Source organism: Protomyctophum bolini, assembly GCF_963924005.1.
Source record: "Protomyctophum bolini genome assembly, chromosome: 2".
Taxonomy (NCBI): Eukaryota; Metazoa; Chordata; class Actinopteri; order Myctophiformes; family Myctophidae; genus Protomyctophum; species Protomyctophum bolini.
Window position 1 is genome coordinate 2,605,759 of NC_137863.1, and position 13,466 is coordinate 2,619,224.

General features: G+C 42.9%; 1 protein-coding gene across 1 annotated transcript; it reads left to right on the forward strand.

The window, feature by feature from the left end:
• Positions 1–7,529: 7,529 nt before the first annotated feature.
• On the forward strand, positions 7,530–12,440 carry LOC308326187 (protein NLRC3-like; the record flags this gene model as incomplete). Its single annotated transcript, XM_080778995.1, has 3 exons — positions 7,530–7,646; positions 10,178–10,416; positions 10,603–12,440. Exon 3 carries the CDS (start codon positions 10,671–10,673, stop codon positions 12,438–12,440), a length of 1,770 nt encoding a protein of 589 aa, XP_080635121.1. The 5' UTR covers positions 7,530–7,646; positions 10,178–10,416; positions 10,603–10,670.
• Positions 12,441–13,466: the final 1,026 nt, after the last annotated feature.

The window sequence follows — 13,466 nt, forward strand, 5'->3', positions numbered from 1 at the left end:
CCTTTGTCCCGTGCTTGTTCATGGGATTTGGGTGGGGGGGGGGACGGGGGGGGACGCACGCACATTGTGATTGGCCGGAATGAGATGGTGTACAGTATGACGACGAGAGCACCCCTCACTTCACACAGGTGTGATTTTTATTGCTCTGTAAAGCTCTTTGAGCTGAACTTCATGTCATGAAAAGTGCTGTACAAATACATGTATGTAAATGTAATGTAATGTAGATAATTATTAAATATCACTGTCGGATGCTGTTACATTCCCCTTTTCAGGTCTAGGGGTATAAGGAGACGATGCAACACGGCTGGCATGATAATTGTTATTTATTCACGTTATAAGGATAAGGTATCATAATAATAATAAACAATAAAGATGTACAACTGGAATACAAACGAAAAGACAGGCTATATGGGGCAACTCAAAGAAACCATCAAAACTATCTAGCCCTATTCTAAAGTATCGCACAACACTCTTACCTAACTCTAACCAATGAATGAAATGAAATGTACACAAAGTCAATCTACCTAAACCGTCTACGCTAACTACTGCCTAACAAAGATTTACAAAAAGTACGCACCCATACGCCGTAAGTATATATTATATATTATATATCTCTATATATATATATAATTATAATCAGTTGTATCTTTTAGCTCTGAACCACCAATGACCGAAATAAAGCTCAGGGGACCACACACAGGTTTAGCCCCTGGCCTATGCTTATTAAACAGATTTGATCTTGAGCGTTTTAACTAGCTCCTACACCATGGACAAAGTACTGCTCAGTATGAGGTGACTGAGAGACAATGCCAATGAGTGCATGACACAGGTGCAGCTAAGTAGTCTTCACAGTCTAGTCCTCTGAGTGCGGATTGGCTCCTGGTGACTAGGAGGTGGGCAGACAGCAAGGAGGTTGATGGTTCGTCTCCGCCTCCACGCCCCACAGCAGACCAGACCTGTGACTGAAAGTGTGGATCAGCACTCTGTACAATGCAACCCATTCATGATATCTATTTATACAAGTGAGAAGTGGTACCCATACTCATTCTTTGTGCTCTATCTCCGACCGAACCACACTTTTACCACACATCTCTATATGCAAAATAAATTCGCCACCCTCCCCGAACTGACATAGGCTATTTTTTAGCCGTTCAAGTGTCTTATTTACTCGGCAAAAATTACTTTTATGAAACACGCTGTTATTGCTCAACGTCAACAGCCTACGTCACAATCGTCATGTTGGCGTCTACCAAAATCGTCATGTTGGCGTCTACTACGCCAACTACGTTCACTTAATGGGGCCAGTCTTTCACAGTGACACACATGTTACATGAACCACGCGCCCGGGATGGTTTCTACCCCTCAATGTCGTATTTGCTGCGCCCTTCTAATGCTGCGCCCTTGCCACAACACGCGAGAAACAAGGAATTTAACCACGCTACTTGCATACACTGCAACTCGCTTACAATTCGCAAACCTGGCAACCTGCCTGACCTGCCTCATACGTCACCAGCTCCGTCGAGCTCAGAATCTGTCGCAGCCATCTTGCTTTCCATTTCGATGGGAGAGTGGACATTTAATGCAAATACATTATTTATAGGTCCAGCAAGCAAATCATGATGGTCTGTTTGTGCTCAATAGGTCACAATCACATTCCGAATTTAGGTGTTGTGTTTTGTATGACATTTTCCCCAGTAGTAGTTTCATATCTATCTGAGCTTTTGCCTGATAGCACACATGCTAACGTTAGCAGCATTTGATGACAGGCTGCCACTTGCCGTAGCAACGTACAGTGTGCGCAGATGGGAGAGTGGACATTTAATGCAAATAAATTAATTATAGGTCCAGCAAGCAAATCATGATGCTCTGTTTGGGCTCAATAGGTCACAATAACATTCCGAATTTAGGTGTTGTGTTTTGGATGACATTTTCCCCAGTAGTAGTTTCACATCTCTCAGCTTTTGCCTGATAGCACACATGCTAACGTTAGCAGCATTTGATGACAGGCAGCCACTTGCCATAGCAACGTACAGTGTGCGCAGACCTAACATGAGTTGCTTACAACAGAAACACACGGCCTTTTAACCACGCGACTTACACACAACAGGTCGGGAGTTATTAAACCGAACGTGGACGCTGTTTCAGTGTTACATTTGCTGCGCATATCGGATTAATTGTAACGGCATGCATGATAAATGTAACAACGCTACAAAACACCATTAAACATATCGTTTTCAGCTTAAAGCAATTATATTTAATTGAAGCAACTCCTTAGCATTGTTTTCATACCATGGATGTGACAAGAAAATGTATCAAACATAAGGGAAATATTAAATAGTATCGGGTGTACCAGTTTGGCCATTTATTTTTCTTCAATGGGGCAATACATTGATTAAACAAACGTTTGATTGATTGAGTTGTACTGGGATGAGCCCGGCGAAGCCGGGCGAAATTCTAGTATTATATATACATATATATACACATCCAAATATAACCACGTTATCATATGATATATATATATATATATAAATATAATCATTACTTTATCATCTCATAACTATAAACATACTGACCCCGATTATGTAACACCCCCACCCCCAAATCAAACACAGTTTGACCCTCTCTCTACCAGACTCTAGACAGGGCATCTGCCATTACATTATCTGACCCCTTTTTGTGTCGAATCTCCAAATTATAGTCCTGAATGAGAATTGCCCATCTCATGAGACGCTGGTTGTGATTGCGCATGCACTGCAGGAATACCAAGGGGTTGTGGTCGGTGTAACAGACCACCGGTAACGGACTCGACCCCACGTACACTTCAAAGAACTTCAGCGCAAACAACACAGCCAAGGCCTCTTTCTCCACAGTTGCATACTTCACCTGGTACTTAGAGAAGTAGCAAACGGGATGGACAAGTCCACTCACATCCTCCTGTTGTAGGACAGCCCCAGCGCCCACAGCACTCGCGTCATTAAGACATGTAAATCCCTTGACTCCTTCAAAACCGCTCTCAAAGGGCACCTATACGGACGGCTGCAATTCGAAACTGGCCCCCCACCTTTTCCCCTCACTGTATATGTATCTTTTCCCTTTTTGCTTCCTATATGATGAATTCCTGTTCTGTTTTTTAACTACATAGAAGTGTCTATTTGTATGTCTCTAAATGTTTTGATGAATTGAACAATGTGGACCCTGTTGTAAACAAGTGTAATGCTTAATTGGGTCGTCCACTCACAGTTAACACAGTCTTTCTATTGAGTTTGTGCTTGAAATGTACTGTAATTCTACAAACTGTTAATAAATATTTCAATCAATCAATCAATCAATCATCATCCCAGATCGATTACAATATGAATCCACTGTGCTTGACTACACCATAATAGAAGTACAATAACTTTGCATTGTGAATAAAACATCTTAACCGCAGTGTGTAATGCTAAAGATTTAATCACAGGGCTGTCTGCTTCATGTATAATTAAAAGTTTAGGACAGCGCCGCGGGCCCGTCCGCACCCACGTTGCGGCCGGAAGCGGTACTGCGCCCCTAGTGAATTTTCACTACCATAGAGACTGAACGGGGAGAGTGGTTTAGGGAGCTCGTCGTATGGACGTCATATGGACGTCTTTTTGCAACGGACTGTGGATACTCCTCGTATCCTGAGTTTGATTGTCAGGTCGTATCGACGACGTTGTACAGACGTCGTATGGACGTCTGGCTGGAACGGCGACTAGGACATGGGTTTACAGAGAGAGAGTCTGTTTGACGTCGTATGGACGTCCTGTTGGTTATGTGCTCAGGACGTCCGTCGTACGTTTTGGGGCGTTTACAGAGACGTCTGTTTGACGTCGTATGGACGTCCCTGACTGCCTGTTGGTTATGTGCTCAGTGAGGCAGAGATATCTGTTGGAAAGATAAGTCTTTATGCAACTTGAACTGTAGATTTTTGTTTTTTTTATTGAAAATGAAAGTGTGTGATTATGCCAAAAAGCAGGCACAGGTGGTGACATAATTAACATAGGCCTGAAAAGTTACATCAAGACCAATATACAACAGTTATAAATAATTACGGTATTTGTTGATTATTTATCATACACTGACTGAAAGTGAGGACTGGTGGGATTTGAACATGGAACCTGTCATGAGTGTTATTAGTCCACTATACACTATTCTATCTCATAGGCTCAAATATGATTATTATTGTTGTTGTTTTATTTTTTTTATTTTTTTGGGGGGGGGGGTCCCCAGTTCAAATATTATTTTGGGGGGTCCCGACTCCCCAGTTCAACATTTTGTGGGCTGAGGCTGAGAACCATAATTTCTTTATGTTTGAATAATAAATACACATCACAACATGATTTATTTTATTGAAATATTTATTAACAGTTTGCAGAATTACAGTACATTTCAAGCACAAACTCAATACAAAGACTGTTAACTGTGAGTGGACGACCCAATTAAGCTTTACACTTGTTTACAACAGGGTCCACCATGTTCAATTCATCAAAACATTTAGAGACGTACAAATAGACACTTCTATATTTACCGGTATATAAATATTTCAATCAATAAAAATAAATAAAAAAAATAGCTGGTCAAATGGCGCCATCATGTGGACAACCCAGGGCTAGGCAACTGCTCAATATGAGTGTCAAACCTGGAGTAAACACGTTTTTAATTCACTTCCTCTTCCTCAAACAACACTAAAACTCCACCCGTCTGTCTCCCAGCATACATTACACTGGTAGTGTAAATAGAGTACCTGCCTGAAGAAACGCCTGTTCATTCACCATTACACAACGGGAATATAAGTAGCATATTTAAAGTATTAAAGTTAATAGGCGTCGACGCAGGTATTAATTTCGTCCGTGGAATTGACGGTGGAATTGTTGTCCGCCGGAGACGAAGACAGGCAAGTTGAGACAACTGAACTGATCACTCTCTGGACGCCATTATAGCCTCATCGATCGGGTAAGTGTTTTAATCACTTTATACTGGAACTACTGTCTGTACAGTTTTTACAGTGTTTATACAATGACACAATCAATTGATTTGTTTTGCAAAACAAATCAATTGATTTGTTTTTGTTTTGCAAAACAATATATTAATCAACAACCCCCGCGGGGGGGGGGGGAAGAGAGAGAGAGAGGGAGAGAGTCACACTTCTTAACACAATGTAAAAACTACACAAATATTAGAGAGGAGTTCTTCCCAAAATTTTAAACAAATTTCCCAGAATTTCGAAGTATGACAGAAAGTAGACCTAGAATGCCTGTGATCATTTAATTATACTTCGTAAATTTTCATGTACTGTATGTAACAACAAGAGCCGTTCTAGGGCTAGACAGAAAGGGAAAGATTACCAGTCCTTCTGGGGGAACAGAAAGAATAATGTGCAGTTTTGGCTGCAAAATATGTCAATTCCTGTCACAGGAAAAGGGACAACCAGTAGGACACACATACAGTATGCCATGTTTTATTTTATGCACCACCTGCTTTATTTTATATTATTTTTATTTATTTTTCATGTCATTGATATTATGTTGTTATATGTTGTTGTTTGTCATATCTGTGATTGTGCTTTGGCAACACTTGTAAAACGTCATGCCAATAAAGCCTGTTGAATTGAATTGAAGAGAGAGAGAGAGAGAGAGAGAGAGAGAGAGACTCGCATACACATACGTGACACATGACATAGGCCACCAAATGAATGAATGAATCTCTTGAGTCTGCATGTTCTTATTTTAGTTTCGATTGTGCAATTTGTGCCTATAGCCCTGGTCCAGGTTCCTAGCCCTGGTCCTAGCCCTGGTCCAGGTTCCTATAGCCCTGGTCCAGGTTCCTAGCCCTGGTCCAGGTTCCTAGCCCTGGTCCAGTGCTTACAGCCAGTCTCTCTCTGACGCCCTGTGGAAGTCCTTTCCGCAGCCCTCTGGTGATTTTCTCACTCCCGTGCGAGTGTTTACAATTCCCATCAAATAAACAAAACGACGTAACTACTCACCGACACAAAGCCTGCTAGACCTGACCACACCGCACACCCAAAACATCTGTTCGTGAGCTTGTAGAACCTATAATTATGTGTGTGCGCACTGTGCGGTGCGCGCTACTTTATTCTGGACGAACCACTTTACACTTGGACGTCGACAACGACTCAGTTTCCCCTGTATGAATATGATAATAATAATAATAATTATATTTATTACTGTATGAATATGAAAGACTATTGGCCCATTTAACATTGATTGGATGGCCACGGTGCCATTCTTTGCCTATAATGCCAAAATGAAAAGGCATAGGCTATGCCAAAAGAATGCCTACCTGGGATTGTTTTAAATAGAACAAAAAGGGACAGTATGTGTCTCTGATGTCTTGGTAGCCTACAGTGGACAGTATGTGTCTCTGGTGTCTTGGTAGCCTACAGTGGACAGTATGTGTCTCTGATGTCTTGGTAGCCTACAGTGGACAGTATGTGTCTCTGATGTCTTGGTGGCCTACAGTGGACAGTATGTGTCTCTGGTGTCTTGGTAGCCTACAGTGGACAGTATGTGTCTCTGGTGTCTTGGTAGCCTACAGTGGACAGTATGTGTCTCTGGTGTCTTGGTGGCCTACAGTGGACAGTATGTGTCTCTGGTGTCTTGGTGGCCTACAGTGGACAGTATGTGTCTCTGGTGTCTTGGTGGCCTACAGTGGACAGTATGTGTCTCTGGTGTCTTGGTAGCCTACAGTGGACAGTATGTGTCTCTGATGTCTTGGTAGCCTACAGTGGACAGTATGTCGTCTTCTCAACTTTTTAAGTTAGAAACCGGCTGTAACACAACACCACCCCTGCTCCGGCTGTTCGTGTGTGTGGGCGTGTGGGCGTGTTTGCGTGCGTGCGTGTGTGTGGGCGTGTGTGTGTGTGGGCGTGTGCGCACATTGTGTATATCCCTGTAACACCGAGCGTTACAATAATGCAACATATTTTAATTAATTAATTAATATATTTAATGTAGGGTTTTTTTGTCACCTAAACGTCATCATTGATGTTCATTGCAATGCCATTGGTCATGATATTTGCATATAAATACCCCCCCCCCCCCCCCCACAGAGGCTGAAATTCACACAAATTAAAAATCTCTGGACATCTCTGAAACATGTTATATTTATTATAGTGAAAGATGTAAATTATTAATTTATTATTATTATTTTAATAATTATTATAAATGTGCATAACATTTCCTCTGATAAGTCCTAGTAGTAAAAAATTGTTTTCTCTTAAAAAGTATCTATTTTTTTGCAAGTAGAAATTAATCCAGGCTTTACAGGGATATACAGCAAACATTGACTGTTGTCTGGTGTATTGTGACTATGTGATCTTGACAGGTTTAATACAGAGCAGAGATGAGTCTCCGTGAGGAGAGAGAGGAGGAGGGAGCTGACAAACATCTCCTCCACAGAGCAGAGATGAGTCAGTGTGAGGAGAGAGAGGAGGAGGGAGCTGACAAACATCTCGTCCACAGAGCAGAGATGAGTCAGTGTGAGGAGAGAGAGGAGGAGGGAGCTGACAAACATCTCGTCCACAGAGCAGAGTTGAGTCAGTGTGAGGAGAGAGAGGAGGAGGGAGCTGACAAACATCTCGTCCACAGAGCAGAGTCTCCACATACAAAGTATGTTAATCCTCCATTACTAGTATAAACCACAGTGTTACATTATTATGTCCTGCTAAAGTATTTTAATCCTGCTATACATATTATTTTACTTAAACTGCACTGTTACATTATTATTTATTTTTCCTAATGAATAAAAAATGATGCTACTTACAATTTGGTGGGTGCTCCTGATATTTCTCCGGTTCTCCTATAGGCCTACATTTTTAAAGTTAGTGATGAAGCTTTAAAAGTAAACTAGAGCAACACAGCAGAGAATAGACTATAGTAATGTTGTCTCAACACAGCAGAGAACAGACTATAGTAATGTTGTCTCAACACAGCATAGAATAGACTATACTAATGTTGTCTCAACACAGCAGAGAATAGACTATAGTAATGTTGTCTCAACACAGCAGAGAATAGACTATAGTAATGTTGTCTCAACACAGCAGAGAATAGACTATAGTAATGTTGTCTCAACACAGCAGAGAATAGACTATAGTAATGTTGTCTCAACACCTCTCCAACACAGCAGAGAATAGACTATAGTAATGTTGTCTAAACACAGCAGAGAATAGACTATAGTAATGTTGTCTCAACACAGCAGAGAATAGACTATAGTAATGTTGTCTCAACACACAGCAGAGAATAGACTATAGTAATGTTGTCTCAACACAGCAGAGAACAGACTATAGTAATGTTGTCTCAACACACAGCAGAGAATAGACTATAGTAATGTTGTCTCAACACAGCAGAGAATAGACTATAGTAATGTTGTCTCAACACAGCAGAGAATAGACTATAGTAATGTTGTCTCAACACAGCAGAGAATAGACTATAGTAATGTTGTCTCAACACACAGCAGAGAATAGACTATAGTAATGTTGTCTCAACACAGCAGAGAATAGACTATAGTAATGTTGTCTCAACACCTCTCCAACACAGCAGAGAATAGACTATAGTAATGTTGTCTCAACACCTCCAACACAGCAGAGAATAGACTATAGTAATGTTGTCTCAACACCTCTCCAACACAGCAGAGAATAGACTATAGTAATGTTGTCTCAACACACAGCAGAGAATAGACTATAGTAATGTTGTCTCAACACCTCTCCAACACAGCAGAGAATAGACTATAGTAATGTTGTCTCAACACCTCTCCAACACAGCAGAGAATAGACTATAGTAATGTTGTCTCAACACCTCTCCAACACAGCAGAGAATAGACTATAGTAATGTTGTCTCAACACAGCAGAGAATAGACTATAGTAATGTTGTCTCAACACAGCAGAGAATAGACTATAGTAATGTTGTCTCAACACCTCTCCAACACAGCAGAGAATAGACTATAGTAATGTTGTCTCAACACCTCTCCAACACAGCAGAGAATAGACTATAGTGATGTTGTCTCAACACCTCTCCAACACAGCAGAGAATAGACTATATAATGTTGTCTCAACACCTCTCCAACACAGCAGAGAATAGACTATAGTAATGTTGTCTCAACACCTCTCCAACACAGCAGAGAATAGACTATAGTAATGTTGTCTCAACACCTCTCCAACACAGTAGAGAATAGACTATATAATGTTGTCTCAACACCTCTCCAACACCACACCAAGCTTCAGAAGGACTTGGACAATGGCTTTCTTTACAGGGTACTGGGCTGAGATCCTCTGAGGTGAAGGAAGATTCTCAGACCAGCCCCTCTGACTAGACAATGTGTCTCACCCCACTAACCATCAAATTAGCACGGTGGCCAAACTTACATAGCCTAGTTATTATGAATATATATATATATATAGTGAAGATATGACACACACACACACACACACACACACACACACACACACACACAGGATAATTGGCAGTATAATCTGCATACCCTATGCACTACACTTTATGAATGTGTGTAGATCAATCATTCAAAACCCACAACATACGGTAGAGGCTCTTTCTAGGGAAAACAAACAAAGAGGAAAGATATCACAATCCCTTACGATAAAAAATATATATACATTAAACTCAAAAGCTTCATCCCTTTCCACTGAGAAACACGTTAGCAACATTATCAACAAACTTTCAATTTCCTTACATCATAATAAAATAAATGATGCATGAGATGTTGACACAACAACGCAAAGAAGCAGGACTTACAAAGAAACACAGCCACGTTTTAAGCACGACTATTCACAGCTTCTTGTTTACAATCTGGAACCATCAACATGTATTCTATTCACAGCTTCTTGTTTACAATCTGCAACCATCAACATGTATTCTTAATCATCTTGACATAAACTCATGAAAGAATATATACTGCATCAACAATGTGCTTATGTGTGTATCTGAAAATCTACAATGAAAGTAAAGCATTTTTACATCAAGATCTCTTTAAAGAAACCCCACAAACACAGTGTAATCCTTGACCCCCAGAAAATGGCACTCCTAAAGTAACCGTGCCACCTGGTGGATTTACATAGAACTGCAGGCATATTTGCCACTGGGCTACATGTAGGTACATATAATAAATATTGTGTTCATGTCCACAGCGTTGTGACTGAGCAGAACCCTGGACTGAAAACACCCAGTCAAACCACACCTGGACTGAAGACACCCAGTCAAACCACACCTGGACTGAAGACACCCAGTCAAACCACACCTGGACTGAAGACACCCAGTCAAACCACACCTGGACTGAAGACACCCAGTCAAACCACACCTGGACTGAAGACACCCAGTCAAACCACACCTGGACTGAAGACACCCAGTCAAACCACACCTGGACAAGGTAAAATATGCTAATACATTGGATGTTCTAACTATTGTCTGTATCAACAATTATATTCAAGTGCAAATAATGAAGCTAAACAACTTTAAACTCTGGGAAAAAATCAACTGGTAGCCTATTGTGTTGTAAAATTGTGCTGTAAAGGTCTATAGTTATAATAAAACATACATTTTCTTCTCATTTCAGATGATTTGAATGATTATAAGGTCAGTTTGAAGGTCAGTTTGGACAGTCTTGATGGAGTGAAAAACCACATGACGGAAGAGTCTGGAGACTCCGTCACCAGCACCTACTCAGAGCTCTACATCTCAGCGGGACAGAGTGAAGGGGTTAATAGCCAACATGAGGTGATACAGCTTGAGAGAACTTCCAACATGAAGACCTTCCATGACGATGCAATCGACTGCTGTAAAGTCTTTAAGATCATCCTCCCTGGCAGAGAGGAACCCAGCCAAACAGTTCTGACCAATGGCATCGCTGGCATCGGAAAAACATTCTCTGCGCGCAAGTTTGCTCTGGACTGGGCAAGAGGTTTGGAGAATCAAGATATAGATCTCCTGGTTCCCTTTTCATTCCGGGAGCTGAACTTGGTCAGAGATAAGCGGTACAGTCTTCTCAACCTGATCCATGATTTCCACCCAACGTTAAAGAAGGTCACAGCAGAGCAGCTCGCTGCCTGGAAAGTTTGCTTCATCCTCGATGGCCTCGATGAAAGCAGGTCTCCGTTGCACTTCGACACAAATGAAATCATCTCTGATGTCACAGTGACATCATCGGTGGATGCTCTGTTGACGAACCTCATCAAGAGGAACCTGCTCCCCTCGGCCCTCCTCTGGATAACCACCAGACCCGCAGCAGCCAATCGGATCCCTCCTGCATGTGTTGACATGGTGACAGAAGTGCGAGGGTTCACAGACCCCCAGAAGGAGAAGTACTTCAGGAAGAGATTCAGTGAAGAGAAGCTGGCCGACAGAGTCCTCTCACACTTGAAGACATGGAGGAGCCTCCACATCATGTGTTACATCCCACTCTTCTGTTGGATCATTGCTACCGTTCTGCTGGACATGTTGAGGACACACACCACGATAGGACAGCTGCCCAAGACCCTGACTGAGATGTGCTGCCACTTCCTGTTGGTTCAGACAAACACGAAGAAGCAGAAGTATGACGGGACTCATGATGTGAACAAGAAAGAAACAGAAAAGGGGTCTCAAAAGCAGCTCACAAAGACTGACAGGGATGTTCTTCTGAAGCTGGGCAAGCTGGCGTTTCAACACCTGAAGAAAAGTAGCATCGTGTTCGACCAAGAAGACCTGGAAGAGTGTGGTCTTGATGTGAAAGACGCCGCGCTGTACTCAGGAGTGTGCACACAGATCTTCAAAACAGAGAGTGTGCTGTTCCAGAAAACGGTCTACAGCTTTGTTCATCTGGTCATCCAGGAGTTTCTGGCTGCAGTCTACCTGTTCCACTGTTTCACACAGAAGAACATGGGGGTCCTGAACACATTCCTGGGAGATAGATTAGATAGTTGGAGCTCCCTCTCAGACTTCCTGGAAGCTGCCATGGAAAAATCCCTGGAGAGTAAAAATGGCCACCTGGACCTCTTAGTCCGCTTCCTTCATGGCCTCTCACTGCAGTCCAACCAGAGTCTCTTAGGAGACCTGCTGGGTCACACAGAGATCAGTCCCAAGGAGATCCAGAAAGCCATCCAGAACCTGAAGAAGATGTTACGTAATGAAGATGTCTCTCCTGACAGATGTATCAACATCTTCCACTGTCTGATGGAGATGAACGACCACTCATTACATCAGGAGATCCAACAGTTCCTGAAGTCGGAGAACAGAACAGAGAAACTGTCTGAGACCCAGTGTTCAGCTCTGGCCGTCATGCTGCAGATGTCAGAGGAGGTTCTGGAGGAGTTGGACCTGGACAAATACAACGCATCAGTGGAGGGGCGAAGGAGACTGGTCCCAGCTGTGAGGAACTGCAGAAAGGCTCGGTTAGTAGTTAACACATTGACTTGACTGCCAATCACGTCATGTTACGTCGCATCGAATCCATGGCTTGACTGCCAAGCACGCAGTATTGTGTCTTATGGTCTTTTCAGTGGATTAGTATAGATGGCGCTCTTCATCAACGTACTGTATGAATGATGCTAGGTTGCTAGGCAACAGATAAAACGATAGTTACGTATGTAACTACGGTTCTATGAGTCCCGAATGACCGCCAGAGGCGGTGCTTTAAGCATGAATATGTCCTTCGCGCATGCGTCGTCGAGTGTTGTATACAAACAAAGTCAATTTTGACCCCGTGATGACCCGAAGTAGTCTATATCTTCCGGCAGTCTGCAGGGGATCAGTCTCTACAGAATTTTCTCGCGCGAACACGAGGATTCTGAGTGACAGAGTGCCTCTGGCGGTCATTCGGGACTCATAGAACCGTAGTTACATACGTAACTATCGTTCTATTTCGTCCCTGCTGACCGCCAGAGGCGGTGCTTTAAGCATGAATGACTTATGCCAGCCAAGTCACGAGGGATCCTGATCACAAACCATAAGGAGTAGGCTTGGAGGACTCTCGTAAGAGGACCACGTCCAGCGGGTGGGGAGTGGCAACACTCACCCAGAGGAACAGACAACTCGCTGTGATGCCCATGAGGCAGCGGCACAGATATATTCCAGGGGTACTTCCCTCGGGGCAGCCCATGATGTGGGGACGCTCCCGTTAAGAGTGGCACCTCACGCCAAATGGTAAGGTACGATCACTCGCCCCATAAACGTGGTTGATGGCATCCACAACAGTGTGGGGCGGGCGCTGTCTGGAGAGAGCGCCACCTTTGAAAGGGCCATCGTCACAACGGAACAGCCATTCTGACCGCCGAAAGCATTCGGCAGGTCTAACAAGCGGCTCTCAGGGCCCACACTGGGCGCAATAGTTCCCGCTCGTCCATCCACTCTCCTGGTGGAGGGTAAAACTATGCTAGCCGTATAGGCTGGTTGAGGTGTGTATGTGACAGCACCCTCAGGAGGAACACTGTTCGGCCACAGAGA